The 17,988-nt window shown below is 40.2% G+C and overlaps 1 protein-coding gene and 1 long non-coding RNA gene across 3 annotated transcripts; one reads left to right on the top strand and one right to left on the bottom strand.

Moving 5' to 3' along the window:
- Positions 1-428: 428 nt before the first annotated feature.
- On the bottom strand, positions 429-12,964 carry FAM50A (family with sequence similarity 50 member A). Its single transcript, XM_072429533.1, has 13 exons — positions 12,665-12,964; positions 11,332-11,416; positions 7,279-7,378; positions 7,051-7,190; positions 6,820-6,896; positions 5,223-5,289; positions 5,072-5,133; positions 4,412-4,488; positions 4,018-4,072; positions 3,469-3,517; positions 1,584-1,654; positions 1,192-1,302; positions 429-583 (listed from the first exon to the last, which is right to left on the bottom strand). The coding sequence occupies exons 1-13, from the start codon at positions 12,773-12,775 to the stop codon at positions 575-577; spliced, it is 1,014 nt and encodes a 337-aa protein (XP_072285634.1). The 5' UTR covers positions 12,776-12,964; the 3' UTR covers positions 429-574.
- On the top strand, positions 12,888-17,988 carry LOC140343054 (uncharacterized). 2 transcript variants are annotated; one of them, XR_011923241.1, is made up of 5 exons: positions 12,888-13,019; positions 15,168-15,263; positions 15,973-16,138; positions 16,536-16,576; positions 17,873-17,988. It is a non-coding gene; the product is annotated as an uncharacterized lncRNA (long non-coding RNA). The 2 variants fall into 2 exon arrangements; XR_011923240.1 differs by having other exon boundaries at positions 15,168-16,138.

The following is a 17,988-nucleotide window of genomic DNA, read 5'->3' on the forward strand; positions in this document are numbered from 1 at the left end:
ACAATGCAACCATCCATGTTCTAAATGTTTATGTGGTTTTAAGTAGTTCTTACAGCTCACCTAAAAAATTGGTGATGCAGCCATGCATACAGAAACAGTGGCAGGTCTTCTAAATCACTGTTACTGTCCACTTTGTACCAAATATAATTTTTGGCTAATTGAAGGATTGGCAAGGTGAAGGGTTGAAACAGTCATTGGTTTCAGGTTTTATTCATGTGCCTGCATAGTGAGCTTTCATAGTCTTCTATAAGGCAGTCTAAGTGTCCTTAAATGTAGACAACATTTTCAGAGAAATATTGAAGGCTTACTATGCAGTCAGAAAGGCTTCAGCCAAAGAATGTAAACACAGAAGCAAGCCATGGCTGTCCTCCCTGGGTATATAAGCAGCTGGTCCAATAAAACTTTAATGGCAAAATCATACAAAAATATTAAATGAATACTACATTTATTCTGTGCATAATACACACAAAAAAGAAAGCACAATATTATATACAAGTTTCAATATTACATAAATGCTCTTCTCCTTGCAGGCTCTGCCTAAGTTGTGCCAAAAGAAAAACTGCCCCAAATCTGGTCACCGAATCTGTAGAGAGAACATACAGTTCAATGAGAACCTGGTATATCAAGCAATGTATTTAATATATTTGTACCTATCAAGCTTAGTCCTACAGAAATGACAGGGGTAGTCTCTACTTCCCGATCATTGCTTGTGTGGTTCCCAATACACACAGAGCCCTGGGTAGTAGGAGAAAACATCCCTTGTTCCTCCCTTGTCTCACTGTCACCACCCACACAGCCCAGGGCTCTTTTAAATCATTCCACTAATACTGTGTACATTCTTGGCACATTTTGGTGCCAGGATGAATGGATTCTATGCACAGGAGTTTTATCACCCTAGCAGATCAAGAGGGCCTAAAATACTGATTCAGGAAAAAGTTGGGAAATCAATATCAGCACAGAGGAGGGTACTATCCAGGTGTATGATGAAGAGTTTAGTCCTTATGTAAACAACTTCAGTAAAAATACAATAATAAAGTGATGTAATCCATTTACAGAATTATAAAAACAAGGTTAGCTTTTCCTATAATATTTTATTTATTTTTAATTGATATGCAATTAGTTGATGTCAGTGGGTAAAACTGTTCCATCAAAATACAAATACATTGATCCCGAAATGTTCAGCACACTTACTGTATATTTGTCCCACTTCTTCTCTGGGTCGTATGGCTCCCACCTGCTAGCGGGGAATATGTGTTTGTTTTTCTCATACCAGCTCCGCAAAACCACCTTTCCAGCGTGAGACTAAAAAATACAATTGAACCAATAATGGCGCGGAGCACAATAAAAATTGGGGGTGAGGTTATATTGTTAAGGTACACAACAGGGATTTCCCCCCTTTATTACCATCCTTGCACTAGCCTGTATGCCCTGGGACAAGAAGTGAGAGTAAATAGCAGGGGCTCTAACAGCAATAGAAACTGGACAAAAAACCCAACCACTGTATCCAGAACTAAATAAAGAAAGGTTGTTCCACTTGTAAGAGAAATTATCAGCATTCCAGAAAGAAAACAATGCATCCTTACCTCATCTTTTTCTACAGTGGCATCACTCAGCAGGCGCACATCTTCATGTACATCAAAGTTAAACAGAGGACCTGTGAAAAAAGGAGAGATTTTACTTATCCCGCAGAAGAAAACACCACTCTTCTTCCACAGAAATTCTTTTAAGCTATAAATCAGATGCTTCCAGGCAGCATGTAATGCCAACAAGGAAATAATTAGTTGGGTGGTCTGGTAGCTATGGGCAGCATACTGAGTATGTTTATACCAGATACCTTTATCTTCAAAAAAGCCACCAACAAGATTATTTTTCTTTTCCTCCAAAGGGATGAATACCTACCTTATTATTAACATTCTACTTAGAGCACAGTTCATTATTATTATGTAGTTTTATAGTGCTGAAGAAATCCTAAATTCATGTAGGCCACCATGTTGGCTCACAGTTTTGAATCTCAGCCAAGAATCTGCATGGAGTTTGCATGGGTTTTCCTCTTGGTACACTGGTTTACTCCCACATATTTGGGCTCCCCTTAAAATTGGCCTTAGACTGCACTGATGACTATAGTAGGAACATTAGATTGTGAGCCTCTCTGAAGGGCAGTTGGATATGAGTATGTTTGACTTTGTACAACACTGCATAATATGTTATCGCTACATAAATATTAGTTATTAATAATAATAATATCCCCACAATACGCATAGTCTAATGCTTATAACAGTCTATAAACAACTTTGGTGAGAAGCCAATTAACCTACCAGTATGTTTTCTGGATGTGGGAGGAAACCCACGTAAACACAGAGAGAACATACAAACTTCATGCACATAATGTCCTGGCCAAGATTTGAACCATGGCCCTGAGTACTCACATATTTGTACTGCCTGTAGTCCCACCGGAAATTTTTTCTCTCAATTTCTGTCCTGATGAAAACAGAGAAATCTCCCCAAATAGGATATAGGTGGCAATAAAATAAAACCACTAGCACAAATAAATAAATATATATAAAAATATATATATACACACACACACACAATATATACACATACACACAAACACACACATATACATACACACACACACACACACACATAAAATGATGACTATACAAATTTATTAAAATTATGAAACAACACATAAAAATAGAAATGAAGACGGGTTTTCTTTGCTGCAAACCAAAATCCAATATATTATTGACAATGGTAAATTTCCAACAGTTTCATATATACAAAAAATTACGTGGGTCTGTCCTACTATCATCATGGGATTTCTGACCCGTCACCTAGACAAAATACTTTCTACTGATTGAACAAGAGATACGGTTCAAACCCGACACGTTTCGCCAACTGATTGTTATTGAGATGTTTTTGCCATGATGGTTCATAGGTGAAATCGGAATATTCAATAAAACATGATTAACGTGCCAAACAGGATTTTTAAGTTTTCAGTTGTGCAAAGTGTAGCTAGGTGATGAGCGGGATGTGCAGAAAATGCAGCCGATTGGAACAAAATCCAATCGGCTGCATACTTTTCACATCCCACTCATCACTTAGCCGAAATTTAACATTGTACATAATATATTAAACTTTGACATTTGCTGCAAAGGAAACCCCTACTTTTCTGTCTTCATTCCTATTTTGTAGTATTATTCAAGGGGGCGGCTACTATACAAACATACAAATTGAACCCAGGAGGGAGATATAATCTCTTTTCATTTAATAATATTATAAATACATAAATATTAAAACAAATATTATTACTATATACTTATTCAAGTTTGTGTTGTGTGTTGTAATCTTTTTTCCTGTTTGTTCATTGTACAAATGAGCACAGCAGAGAACACAATAACAAAGCAGCTTGTTGTGGATCTTACAGTACATGGAAATAAATACAAAAAAGTGTCATTTACTCACCACTTTTGCCTCTGGCTTTTGTCACGATGAAATCATAAAAGCTGTGATGCTGGAGAGTAGACGGAATGTGAATTAGGCTGATTAAATTTAAAAGTTTGGGTCTCAGATGCTCCGTCGTCGCAAAGATTTCATTGTAATTACAGACTGAGCTTTGTAAATTGCATCACCCACAGAATGCCTGCAGCTTTTGGGGTTCTGCAGCCATGAGAGTCACCTGTTACAGTTTCTAGTCATGTTACTGCCCACTTTGCATTGCTCTAACTCCTCCAGTTACACTATTTATAATATAAAATGTTTTTCAAAATCTAGCAGGCAGAGTGAAAGTCCTCATGATGGCCACATTCAGATTTAGAACACAAATCTCACCAGAGGACAAGTCAGAATGCAGCAGAAGACTTCACTCTCTGGCATGTAAAAAAAATGTCTCTGGGTCGCCCATTCTCTGTGCAGTACACACAACTTAATTTCTGTTCATTGATCTGATCTTAGTATGAATCTCTTCACATTACAAACATAATCACTGCTATGTTGTGTTCAGTGAAAACTTACATGTGGGATGATGAGATCTTCCTTGATGTACATGAGTTGCTCAACTCCAGCTGACCTGTGGGAATTTTACACATTATAAAACAATACACATTATATAAACAGAACATTACACATTATAAAATTATTGGCATATATTTGCTTTCAAAACAAAATATTACTTTAGGTATAAAAAAAACACATTTGCACATTATGCTATCCTTGGGTCCAAGCTTTATCTTTGAAGTTTTTAGTTTCTCTAATTACTCCAACATCTCTCCACTGACAATAATGACTAACGCCAAAATTAGTTTGTGCATGTTTATAAATGCTGTCTTATCCAGGGAGAAGTAAAATAATGCATCTTGTTGTCAAATCATTCTCAAGTCTAGAAAAAAATCTGCACAATTTTTCTCACCTGAGTTCACTGAAGTCTTTCCGCAGGATCTCCAGGGCTTTCTGCAGGAACTGTTGAATTGTATTACCTTTCTTCATCTAAAGAAAATAAAACATTTATCCGAATGCAGAGGTCTATTGGAATTGGCGCAGAATCTTAAACCTCGGTATCACCCTCAAATGTCATTGTCAGACCCAAAGGTTGCACAGTACAATTAAAGCTAACCTGTCGTTTAACATAAAACAAAACGCAATACCTAAAAGTGTGCATGTAGCACTTAAGTATGTGGATGCATTATTGTTGCACCCAGGTTTGGTGGCTTTAAAGTAGAACTAAACCCAAAAATTAAAAATTGCAACCAGGCAAGTATTTAGTAATTCAGAAAGGACAGGCAATAGCCCCCCCCCACAAAAAAAAAAAAATAAAAACCCTTTTTTGCCTAACAACATTTTTTGACTGAGGATGACATCTTCTGTCCCTTTCTGAAATAAAGACTTGTCTGTTCGCTTTTCAAAGTGGAACTTTAGTCACAGAATGGTAGCCAACATGTAGCTAGCGTACCAGCTCATTCAGCATTCTAAAACAAGTCTGTGACAGATTTCCTTTAATATGGAATAGCTTTTGATGTTACTGTACAAACATACTTCCATTAAATGAGACCAATGGGGATAGTTACTTTACCTTTACTGTTCTGCGGTGTCCTGACCCATCCCAATAACTGAAGGTAATCTCTATTTCTTCACCTAAACAGAAAATGAAACTCTTTTTAACTACAATGACTAAACAAATAGATAGTCATTATAATCTGTAAAGCCAACATTTTTTTTCTTACTTTTGATCTTCTCCTGCTTCCGCTCCCACTCTTGTCTCAGCTCTTCCCGAAGGCGGTTTTCTTCCTCCTGAGGGGGAAAAATTACAATCTAATCACACATAGCATAAACAAAAGTCTTTGTTTTATGTTTAAAACTTATAAAATCATTAAGACCACCAGCCATTCAAAAATGGCCTGTATTTTATCATTTTCACTGGCATTTGTTCAGTGCAGCTGATATGCTAGCTAAATCTCTATGAGTGGCAGTATTTTCATTTGCTGAACAGCATCTGAATCTAAGCCTAAGAAAACACTAGTGTCATAGTATTTGCATAGAAGGAAGTTACTGCACAGGATCATGAGATGTAAATCAAAAGGAGAGAAAATTGAGGAAAGAATGGGAAATATCTAATGAAATGGATTGCATGCCAACATCTAAAACCCAAGATAAAAGTGATTGAATAACTCCCGGGGATCCCCAGTTTGTATTTTCAATTTTGAGCTCCTAGGCGCACTTGCTTTTAAAACAGCAACAACAATGTTCAATTTTCCCAAGATTTTAAACTTGTTACCCCCATATTATGTGTATATCCACTTGCACAACCCCACCTAGGTGGATAAATTTCACAGGCAATTTTATTTGATAGAATCCGTCATCTGCTGACAATGTCACCCGCTTAGGCTGGCATGAGGAAGAACTTGGTAGAAAAAAAAAAAGGTGGCTGTGCTGGAGAGAGTGGCAAGCATCGAAAAGAAGAGGGATGGTATTGTAAGGTAATTTTTTTTTTCATGAAAGTTTAGCTTCAACTACTTATAGTCCTTAGAAGTCACATCTGAAGTTAGTCTGAATTCACAGTGGTGGTAAGGTTACGTTTCCTAATGTCAGGAACCGCTGCCACTTGAAAAACTGCTTGGCCTGAAAAGCCCTAGCAGTTATGTCTGTTACCACGCCTAGGTACCTAGCAGTTGCTAGTCACTTGGTAGCAGTAAATGGTACAATTTTAAAACCTTACTTTATACACTACATTGACTACTAGTAGTACATTAACTACTATTACACTACTACAAGTGATTACACGCTTATACAAACACGAGAACACCAGGACGTTGGGTTAAAATACATGACACTGGACCATTGGGACATAATACAAAAAAGATGGAAAAATAGGAACTATTAAGGGGGCAGGTGTTAGAAAATTGGAAAAAAGTATAGAGGAAAGGAAGAACAATAACACAATAATAGGGTTTTACTGAGTAGCTATAGCATAAACAACTAGGAGCACTAAATTTGTTGTGTCTTGCATTTTTTGCCGACCTGGCTACAGCTTCCCCCACCTGGCTAAAACAAATTTCTGGGGAGAACACTGCTTATTGATAGGTGAAGTTGAATCACTCCCAAGGTGGCGATCATTGGGTCCAAAATATAAAATGCTGAAAGCTGGTTGAACCCACCCCACCTAACCTATAAATCAAAAGTCAATTTTAGTAGTTTTACCCTGAAAAACCATGACTGCAACCTGATTATTATGAGAGTACAAATAATTATACACAGGAAATATTTCATTGAAGATAAGAATGTGAAAATTAGCTATGATGTTAAGACTAGAAGCCACCATACCTCACGATCCCTGTCCGGTAGGAAACTGGTGTCTACATCTGGATTCTTCCCTAATTTTTTCTTCTTCTTTGGTAGCTCTAAAACAAAGAATGAAAGCAGGATAAGACAAACAAAACTAAAACAAAAGACAAGTGGCCAGATTAATCCAAACCAATGAACATCCTGACAACGGTCTCTTTATTGAATATAACACTAAAACAGCAGTGTATGATTGGTTCAAAAAGATCTCACCTTCACTCTCTATTTCTTGCTCCTCCTCTTCCTCCTCAGTGTCCTCTTCATCCTCGTCATCCTCCACAGTAAAGGACAAGCTTGCGATCTTCCTCTTCTCCTCATTCTTCCGCTCTTTTTCTCTCTGCTTTTCCAACTTCCTGTGTGGATAGAACAGAATGTCAGGATTAAACTCTGAAGCTTAGAGTCAATAGAACACAATCAATGGTAGTTTCATACTTTACTCACAGCTGAAGGTCTTTAAACTGCTCTTTCTTAGCCAACTGCTTCTCCCTCTCTTTCACCAGAGCTTCCTGCTTGGCCTTCATGTCATTGAGGGTCACCAGACCTAGGGGAAAATTACAAAGTTTATAAGAAAGAACACAGCTAATTTGTATACAAAACAATAATGTAATGGAATCCCGTTACAATTTTTCAGAAAAGCACTACCTGAAAATATGGCAGATGTGCACAACTTCTAAATTTAACTTCTGGATATTCCTTGGAATGTTATGCCCGAGGATATCTGAATCCAGTAAAATACCAGTAAAAAAAAAAAACACACCATTACAGGGTTAGGAAAAGGTTGTAAAATAATAATTGTTTGTATTCATCCATCCCATGATTAAACCCCTTAGCGGTAATCCCGAGTGTGACTCGGGGTGGAAAAAACTAGCAAAAAGCGGTAACCCTGTGTCACACTCAGGGTAACTTTGGGGGTCCCTCTTACCTTAGCCCCGCACTCCAGCGGCGATCGGACGATCCCGCTGTGATGCCGGGGCACCTCTCCGTTGGAGGGCGTCGCCGGGCAGGAAATTTAAAAGCAGATTACCGAGTAATCTGATTTTAAATGCCGCCCGGGTCCCTGCCACCCCGCTGCTCACATCTGCAGTTAGAAGCGATGCACCATGCAGGATTTCTGCATGGTGCATCGCATCTAACTGCAGATGCGATAACCAATACTAAATTCCGGGGGTGATGTCAGCGTGGGAGATCAGCCTCCGGGTGATGCGAGCAGCTTCAGTGGAGTGAGCAGGGCGGGACATCCCCACCGCATCACCCGGCAAGATGTGTGGCATCTTCCGGGTGATGCGATGGAGTGATGGATTCTGGGGGCGGGAAATTTAAAAGCAGATTACTATATAATCTGCTTTTAAATTTTTTATTACAGTAAAAAACACATAAAAACATATAATAAAAGTAAAAAAACATATTGTAAGTGCACCAAGCATCATTGTCCAGTGCCCCGATTTACATTGTGCCCACTATTAGCCCTGACCTTGATCTGACCTTTTGATGACTTTTAAATCACTTCCTGAATGTATCATTTCATCACTTTGTCTTTGACCTTGATTGTTCCTGACTGATTGCTCGAGACCACATGGCATCCAAAAGGCATCTCGCCTGCGCAAGCGGTTTTGGAGGAATTTAAAAGCAGCAATAGCGATTTGGAGTCCCTTGTGGAATCGAGTGATAGTGATTAACCAGGAAGATTGTCATCAGACAGCGCAAGTGAACTGAGCGACGATTCTGAACCTGAGGCCAGTGCTGTGCGCACATGGTGTCCTATTGAGCTTGATGTGGACCAGGCAGCACTGCCAAGATTTCCATTCACCGGCGCACCTGGGATGAAAATTGAGGCTGAATGCGACGACCTCCTGGCATACCTGAAGTTGTTTTGACCGATTAAGTTATCGAAAAAATTGTTGCAGAGACAAACAGGTAAGCTGCTCTTGTGTTTGCTAACTTTTTGCTAATTTTTTTTTATGCAAACATGCTGCTTTGTGTTTACTAACTTTTTAAAATTTTTTGGTCATTTTTTTTTTTTTTTATGCCAACATGTATGCTACTTTGTGCTAACTTTTTGAAATTTTTTGCCAATTTATTTTTATGTAGCATTTATGCTGCTCTGTGTTTGCTAACTTTTTATTTTTTTATGCCAACATGTATGCTGCTCTGTGTTTGCTAACTTTTTGAAATTATTTGCTATTTTTTTTTATGCATTTATGCTGCTTTGTATTTGCTAACATATTACTTTCAACCTTCACACTATAAAAGCACATATCCTAAAATACCTTTTTTATTTTGTTTTATGCAGGTACGCTGGACAACAACAAGGTGCTCCACACTGAGGTTTGCAAGAAGCAGAAAGTAGGAACTTGTGACCAAGGATGACATTTGGCTGTTTTTGGGCCTGGTGATCTTGCAGGGAGTTGTGGGCAAACCCATACAGAAGTGGTACTGGTCCAAGAACAAAATGATTGCCACTCCCTTCTTTGGCACAGTCATGCCAGAATACCGCTTTTCCCTCATCATGAAGTACCTGCACTTCGCAAACAATGAAGAATTTGATGAGACTACCCATCCTGCACCAAAACTCAAGAAAATTTGGGAAGTGTCTCAGATGATTCTACAACATTTCCAGGAAACCTATGTGCCTGAAAGAGATGTCAGCATTGACGAAAGTCTAATGGCTTACAAGGGGGGGCTCAGCTGGGTGCAGTACATTGCGTCAAAGAGGGCACGATTTGGCGTGAAGACCTATATGCTGTGCCAATCCTCATCAGGTTACATTTGGAATACGGTGCTGTACACTGGAAAAGGGACACAGTTCAACCCCAGATACAGCCATTATGGATTGGCAACATCTTCAGTGCTATCCCTCATTTAGCCATTGCTAGATCAGGGCTATTGTTTCATAACTGACAATTTCTACACCTCTCCTGAGCTTTATGAGTTCCTTCTGCAACACAGAACAGATGCCTATGGAACCGTTAGGGCTAACCGGCGCAACCTGCCAGCACTGTTTGCAAAAGGGAAGCTGAAGACAGGAGAAATTGTTGCCTTGCAGAAAAGAAAAAATGATGGCCCTGAGATGGCGTGACAAGAAAGATGTGTGCCTGATGAGTACAGTCCATGATGCCTCCACCGTTCTGGTACACACAAAATGTGCCAAAGAAGTGATAAAGCCACAGGTGGTAATTGACTACAACAACACCATGGGAGGTGTCGACAGAGCTGACCAAGTCATGACTTTCTACCCAGCGATGAGGAAAGAGCAAAGGAAGTATTACAAAAAGATTTTCAGGCATCTAGTTGAGCAGTGCCTATGGAAAGCCTACGTTCTGTACAAAAAAAAAATTGTCAGAGGCCTGTGAATCATTCAGACTTCATTTTGCAAGTTTCTGAATACATAGTCAAGAACCACCAAACACCATCAGTGGCTATGAATAGACCTGGACGTCGTGCTTCCACCGTTGTCAACCCAGAACGCCTGACCGGTCGTCACTTCACTGAATACATCCCACCAACCCCGAAAAAGGCTGGTGGGATGTCTAATATTTATTCACTGTCAATGTGGTTCCTATCTTTAAAAAAGGAGCAAAGTCATTACCAAGTAACTACAGACCGGTAAGTTTAACTTTCATAGTTGGAAAGGTTCTAGAGAGTTTGGTAAAGAACCACAGATGAGTTTCTGCTAGAAAATAATATCATGAGTGATAGTCAGCATGGCTTCAAGAAAGACCAAAGTTGTCAAACAAATGTATTCTCTTTTTATGAGGTAGAAACAGGTAGATAGTGGAATAGCAGTTGATATAGTGTACTAATATGTTAATATGTAAGTTAGGGTAATTAAGTTTTGAAAAGCCAATATGTAAATGGATAGAGAACTGGCTAGTGAATAATGATTCATACTCTGAATGGTTTAAGGTTTTTAGTGGTGAACCCCAGGGTTCAGTGTTGGGACCTTAAACTGTTTACCATCTTTATAAATGATATGGAGTTTAGGAATAACATTACCATTTCTGTGTTTGCAGATGACACCAAACTATGTAATAGAATTCAGTCCATACAGGATGTCTATAATCTACAAGCAGACCTGGATGTACTGTTTGTTTGGGCAGCAAATGGCAAATGACATTTATTATACATACAAGTTTGCACTTGGGAGGTAACAACATGCATGCTTCATACTGTCTTGGGGTAATTAATTTAGGGGAGTCAGGAATAGAAAATGATCTGGGGGTTCTGGTAGATCATAGACCTAATATTAGCATGCATCCAAGCTGCAATATCAAAAGCTAGTAAAGAACTTTCTTGTGTGAAAAGAGGAATAGACTGCAGAGAAGGAGACATAATCCTGCCCCTGTACAAAGCATTGGTCAAAGCAAATGCTCCATACAGAGGCTGTGCTCTGTGTGAAATGTTAGCTCAGCGGTAAATGGCTTCCTTGGTGTATCTCAATGATACAACACCTAAGGACAGATGCGGGGTCTGAGAGAAAATACATGAACGACTCACCCACAGTGCTGGATTTTAGCTCAGCCTCCACAGCATCATAATGCGCCGAGAATTTCTTGTTAATGTTTGCTTTAACCACATTCTCCTGTAACAGAAAATAGGAATTAAAACAAAGGATATTTAGCAGATATTTACCCATCTCAGCTTATCCAAGCCTGCTATCCACACAAAGCTACTCAACGCCAAATTTCTGCATCTTTGTTACACTGTACCACAACACTCTAATTATATATTGATCACTGTCACACTGAACTCACTAGCACTCATTCCTACAGACATTTGTTAGAATATACTATGGTACACCATGATATATGGATCACTGTTACCATGTATCATGGCACCCCATTTTTACAGACCTCTGTTACACTGTGACATGACACCCCATGATAAATTCAGCAAGGCTACAGTGCCACAACTCTAGGACCTGAACTCTAGGTCACTTTTAAAATGAAATGTATTCCATTGTCCTCAGAAGCCTAATTATGCACATATCCTTTTGTATGCGAGACCCCTTTCTGAAATATACACGCTTAATATTTGTCAAGTTAGCAGCATCATCCAGCCCTGAGCCCACTAACCTCTTTGCAACAACATTGGGCTGCATGGTGACTCAAAGTTAGCACTTTGGTCCTAGGTTTGAATCTCAGCTAGGACGCTATCTGCATGGAGTTTGCAGGTTCCCCCTGTGTTTGCCTGGGGTTATTCACACATTTCCAAAAAACATGCAGTTAGGTTAACCCCCCCCCCCCCCCAATTGACCTTAGACTGTTGAAATGACATATGACTATTTAGTGTTAATCCCAGAAATTATTTTAAGCCAGGTGGGATGAAATTGTACGTGGGTGGTGACCCAACTCTTCAGTAACCACCCATGTGGCTACTGAAAAGTGCCGGGTGGTGGGCCCAGCTAAAAGAAGAACGCTGCTATGATAGAACATTGGATTGTGAGCCCCTTTAGGGACAGCCAGTGACTATGGACTTTATTGGCGCTATACAAACATTGGATAACATTAACATTTTCAGGCAAGGAGCCAAATGTGACAAAATCCAAATCGGGGCTGCATAACACAACCAACCAGGAACAAGATGGCCAATCAAAGTAAATGAGGAATGACAGACACAAAGCACACTTATGTACATAAGCAGAATTTAGGAATACCTTTTATTTACAGAAGTGATTTAGAGTTCAAGCATTGTGTAGAATACCATGCTGTATTGTGTCACTGGGTGCCCAATGGATTCTGGCTCCATCTGTATAGTGCAGCTCCCAGATGGTGCAATACAGCACTATGTAGAACCATATACTGTGGCGCTGCATGGTATCATTGGTCACCTCGGCGATTTTCTGCTTCATCTGTTCGAGCTGCTCCCGTTGTTTCTCTCGCTTCTTCATCAGCTGCATGGCTCTCCCGGCCTCGCTGGCTGCCCCCTTGTACTGCGCCATGTCTGTCCGTAGCCTTACACACAACCAACTTCGTTCTCAGCTGCGATTACGGCAGCGTCTAGCTCCTATCCAGTAGAAGGACCCGGAAGTGACGTGTAGCAGAGAACAGGAAGCGGGCGTGGCTTCATGGATCAAACTTGAAGCCCGGGAAACCAGATTTAAAGGCAGGAAAAATGGATTGTCAGTCTCTGCACACAGCAAAAAAAACGTTGTTTCTGTGTGATTTAGAGATTACAAACTAAGGGTAATTCTGGGGTGTCATACTCCTATTGTAGGGCGCACTGGTAATTATGTGGGGTGATATGGGGAGATAGGTGATGGGGGCACTGACATTGCACGGGGATATGGGGGGTTCAGGTGTTAGGTGATTGGAATACATTGGTATTATTGTAGGGTGAAATAGGGGATATAATGGTACAGAAGGGGGAGAAACAGGTGATGGTCTACTTCTATTGTTGTGAGGTAATATGGAGGTGCAGAAGGGGCAGAGACAGGTAAAGAGGTGCACTCCTATTGTTGTGAGGTAATATGGGGGTACAGGAGGGGCAGACAGGTGATGGGGTGCACATCCTATTGTGAGGTAATGAGGGGAAACAACACGTTCCACAGAATATGCAGGGGGGAACAACGCGCTTCACAGAATGTGGGGGGAGGGTCAACAACGCGCTCCACAGAATGTGGGGGGGGGCAACGGGCTCCACAGAGGGGACCACGGGCTCCACAGAATGTGAGGGAGGACGACCACGCGCTCCACAGAATGTTAGGGGGGACCACGTGCTCCACAGAATATGGGGGGACCATGCGCTCCACTTAATGTAGGGGGTGGACCACGCTCTCCAAAATATGTGGGGGGACCATACGATCCACAATATGTAGGGGGGGAACCAGGCTCCCCAAAATATGTAGGGGGACCACGTGCTCCACAGAATGTGAAGGGAGGGGAAACAACGTGCTCCACAGAATGTGGAGTGAGGGGAAACAACGTGCTCCACAGAATGTGGAGGAGGGGAAACAACGCGCTCCACAGAATCTGTTAAGGGAAACAACGCGCTCCACAGAATGTGGGGGGAGGGGAAACAACGCGTTCCACAGAATCTGGGGGGGACAACGGGCTTTACAGAAGGGAATGACAATGCTGGATTTTTGTGGTGGTGGACCTGTTCAGTGTCTATGACATAAATCAATCACAGAAGACACCACACTGAATAACTGGTTAGAGAGCCTGGGCCAGGGATGAGCAGGGAGGGATGTGGGTGGAAAAGGTCAGGAATGGATGGCATGGCAATTCGCCATACACAAGGTGGCCTATTCCATACATTTAATAAATGTTTAATTTTTCATTGATGCAAACTGACATAGCCAGCCCCACTAAGGGGTCTGCTTTAAGTGGATTCCAGATTCTATGTAAGCCCCCCATAACCCCGCACAAATACTAGGGAAATACATGGGAAAGAGTCTCAGGTGGCGCACAAATACATGGGAAATAGGCTGAGGTAGTGGGCTGAGGATCCTTTTCTGCAATAGTGACCTGCCTAATCATGCAAACTTGAAAGCCTAGTTCAGAGTAGAGGTAAATCAATCACATAGGCGCATATGCTGTATGCATACCAGAAGCAGTGGGAATTGTTAAGATGTAATTTATGTACAAATAGATTTGCAGGCATTGCCAATTGGTATCTTAGAAGCAAGATGTTAGTTCTCATTGAGGTTTACCATACAACCACTTCTACTGGCTTCAATAGAATGATTTGCAACTGGGTTGCAATGCATTCCATATTCAAGTCAATTGAATCAGTTATATAATGTCCCATGAGGTTGCAGTGCCGTAAGCACAGGACAAATGCAACCACTGTGATTGCCCATCCCAAACTAACCTAAGCACTGACATGCATGTTACAGTCAATCTATATAATCTCCTCTTTATCCAAAAACACATATGTAATGCAAAGACCAGCCATACTAAATAAAGATTGATTGGGTATTTTTGGTAGGTCCACCTATCTAGTTATATCTAAAGCTGTTTGTACAGTGACATTTTCATTTGTATGGTGAGCTTTAGTCATTATGTGGCCATTTTGGATGAGTTTACAAAGGTATTCAGCTCTGTATGTAGCCAAGATATTATGCAAGGAGAGTAAGCAGTAGCTAACCAATGTTATTTAATATAGATTAGGGGGTTTTGTTTGCTTGTCTATTTGTTATTTGCTACGAGCATGAGTTGGGTTAGGGAACTCGGTGTCACTTTCCATGGCACTGTGATGGGATCCAGTGCTTGTCATTTCAGACTAATATATACCCAGATTCTATGAGCAAGTACTGTATGTTCTATGGTTATATTGAATTAAAGATTCATATGTTCTGTTTTTATTAACTTGTTTTCTTCATTTTACAGCTATAATTGGACAGCATTGGGATTCTGATTTTTGTTTCCTCAAAGTATCACCAAGAAAGTTTAGCGTTTAAAGATATGGTTCCACAAAGCAGATCGGTATTTTTTTGTATTATCTTCTCGTTTATTAAAGATATTTAATAAAGCAGATCTACATACATTGATTATTATTTAAAATGTATGTGCATTTTTACACAAAGTACTATTTTAGATTAACAACATTGCGTAGCCCAATACTTATTTACTTCATGCTTAGTTCATTATTTATTAACTGTGATACATTTTCTGCTTATTTGTGTTTTGACAATTCCAGTATTTAATGAATACATGTAGTGCGAGAAATACATAGGCAGCCCTTTCTGACCTCCCTTCGAAAATTCTACTTACCTGGTGGGCTCTGAGTTCAAGACTGTATGCAGCTAGAGAAGTCTTAAGAAAAGTCAGCAACCCTGTGTGGTGTATAGGTGTATATTGGTGTTATAGCAGGCAATTGAATCAAAAAGCAAGTTCAAATGTCCTATTTCACAAACAGTTGTCATAATTACGGACTTCTCTGATGTAAGAATAAAACCCAATGCATAGTTGTATTTCTACTAGTGTGAAGTTCAGCTGAGCTATTATACAACCTGACTTTCACATTATTGTAATCTGGATTATGTACATTACAAAAAGTGTTTTCATTTTATGTCAGACATAATGTGTTTCATTTGAGTGTAAATAAGTGTAATAATATATAGGTGTAGGTGAGTGCTATGGTCTGGTGTGTTCAGGTGTCCTGTCTTCACTCCCCATATATGCTCCCATACAGGGCTGAACTTTAACATCAAGTGGCCCCCTGGCCCTGGAGCCTCCCACTGCCCTGTTTTTAGCAGAAGATCAGCAAACAAAGATAAAGGCAGCAGCGTCTGCTCAACTTCCTCTGTCTGCTAAAAGAGCTTAGAAGAACTCGGAGGATCAGCTTTTTGAATTCAACTGTAAGTGTTCATGTTTATTTTAAAACTGCATGGCTGCTTGTGTGTACTATGATGGAAGGCTGTGTGCATGTTCTGGATAAAAATGATTGGTATGAATGCTTGTGTTTAGTGCATTTTGTGTGTATGTTTCTGAGTAAAATGTAGGGCTTTGTGTTGTGTGTATAGTGCATATTGTGTGCATGTTTTTCTGTATGGGACAAATTATGTCTATGTTTAGTGCAGGGCTATAGCTTATTTGTGTGTATAGTGCTGTGTTGTATGTATGTTTTCAATAGTGCAGGACTATGTGTATGTTTTTATTTAAATTAAAGAATATGTTAGTTAGTATACTGAAAGGAATATAATTTTGCTGAGTTTTGAATTTAAGTTGTTTTTGTGTTTTTGCTATATTTTGCAGTTAATTGGGTTGTGTCGAAACTAGTTATATCCTCCTCATCAGTAGGTCAATATTTGCTCCATCCTTACCTTGAAGCTTCTTACCTTGGTTATGAAGTTATCCTAACATCCACTGCAGGATTAGGTGTAAATATGGTCCTGCTACCAGCGGTCCTGTCACTGTGCTCAATGCCCTCTTAGGTCTTAAAGGGCCGGAGGATGAAGTGCCAGAGTCACACTCATGTATCACTGAAATTCACCTCCCCAATCAAATAGCCATTGTAAAATGTCAAGCACACACTTCTACCAATTCCTTCCATGCCAGGGGTAACAGACTAGCAGATTTTCATGCCAAAGTGTCTGCTCAGTCTACCACACACACCACTAGCCCCCTGATACACTTCTGTTCACCATCCCAGCTTCCACTGAAACCAACACAATTACAGTCCTTCGCCACCCCACAGGACATTGAATTCTGGGAAAAGGAAGGATTGACCTTAGATTCCTTTGGAATCTGGTCAAAAGGAAGGATAGTAGGGCTGCCCCAAAAAGCAGTACCCCTCATTTGTTTTCAAATCCATGGTATGGGACACAAGAGCAATAAAACCACAACACAAGAAATACACAAGCGATTTTGTGCCCAGAATTTAAAGAAACAGACACAAGTCATACTTTCTCACTGTTTAACATGTGCCAGAAATAATGTGCAAGGGAAGAAACAGGACAACATGAACATTTGTTACCTCCACAGGGTCCATTTCAAGAGTTACACATTGATTTTACACACATGCCAAAGGCTTCCAATGGATGTCAGATAATGTTAGTGATCACAGATAGATTCAGCATGTGGGTAGAAGCTTTTGTAGTCAGAAAAGAAAATGCAAGGACAGTAGCTAAGATACTATGCAAGGAGATAATCCCCAGATTTGGATGCCCATTGAGAATAAGCTCAGACAATGGCACTCCATTCACTTCCAAGTCACACGGGAGATTTAAAAAATGATGAACATAGAATGGAAGGTCCACATCCCATATCACCCCAGAGTGCTAGAGTAGTAGAAAGGACAAATAGGACACTGAAAGACAAACTTAGGAAATTAACTGGAGGGACATTCCATAAATGGGACCAATAGCTACCAGCCATACTAGCAGAAAATAAGAATGACACCCAACCCGGTTAATAAGCTGTCACCTTTTGAAATCTTAATGCGAAGACCTTTTCCTACCCCTTGGGCTAAAGACCCTTTGATTTTAATACCCGGGGATCTCCAACAAATCCAAGACCAATGTGTAGCTAATCTTATTGAAAATTGAACAGCAACTACGGAGATATCTCTCTCTCTTTTCCTTTCCCTACAGGTCAAGCGACGCACCCATTCAAGCCTGGAGTGTTGGTTAAAGCTCTGCACAAGCACACATCCTTGGATCCAACCTTTTGACCTTGGGTCACCTTGCAAGCCATCACTAGAACAGCC

The sequence above is a fragment of the Pyxicephalus adspersus genome, chromosome Z, assembly GCF_032062135.1.
Source record: "Pyxicephalus adspersus chromosome Z, UCB_Pads_2.0, whole genome shotgun sequence".
Lineage (NCBI taxonomy): Eukaryota > Metazoa > Chordata > Amphibia > Anura > Pyxicephalidae > Pyxicephalus > Pyxicephalus adspersus.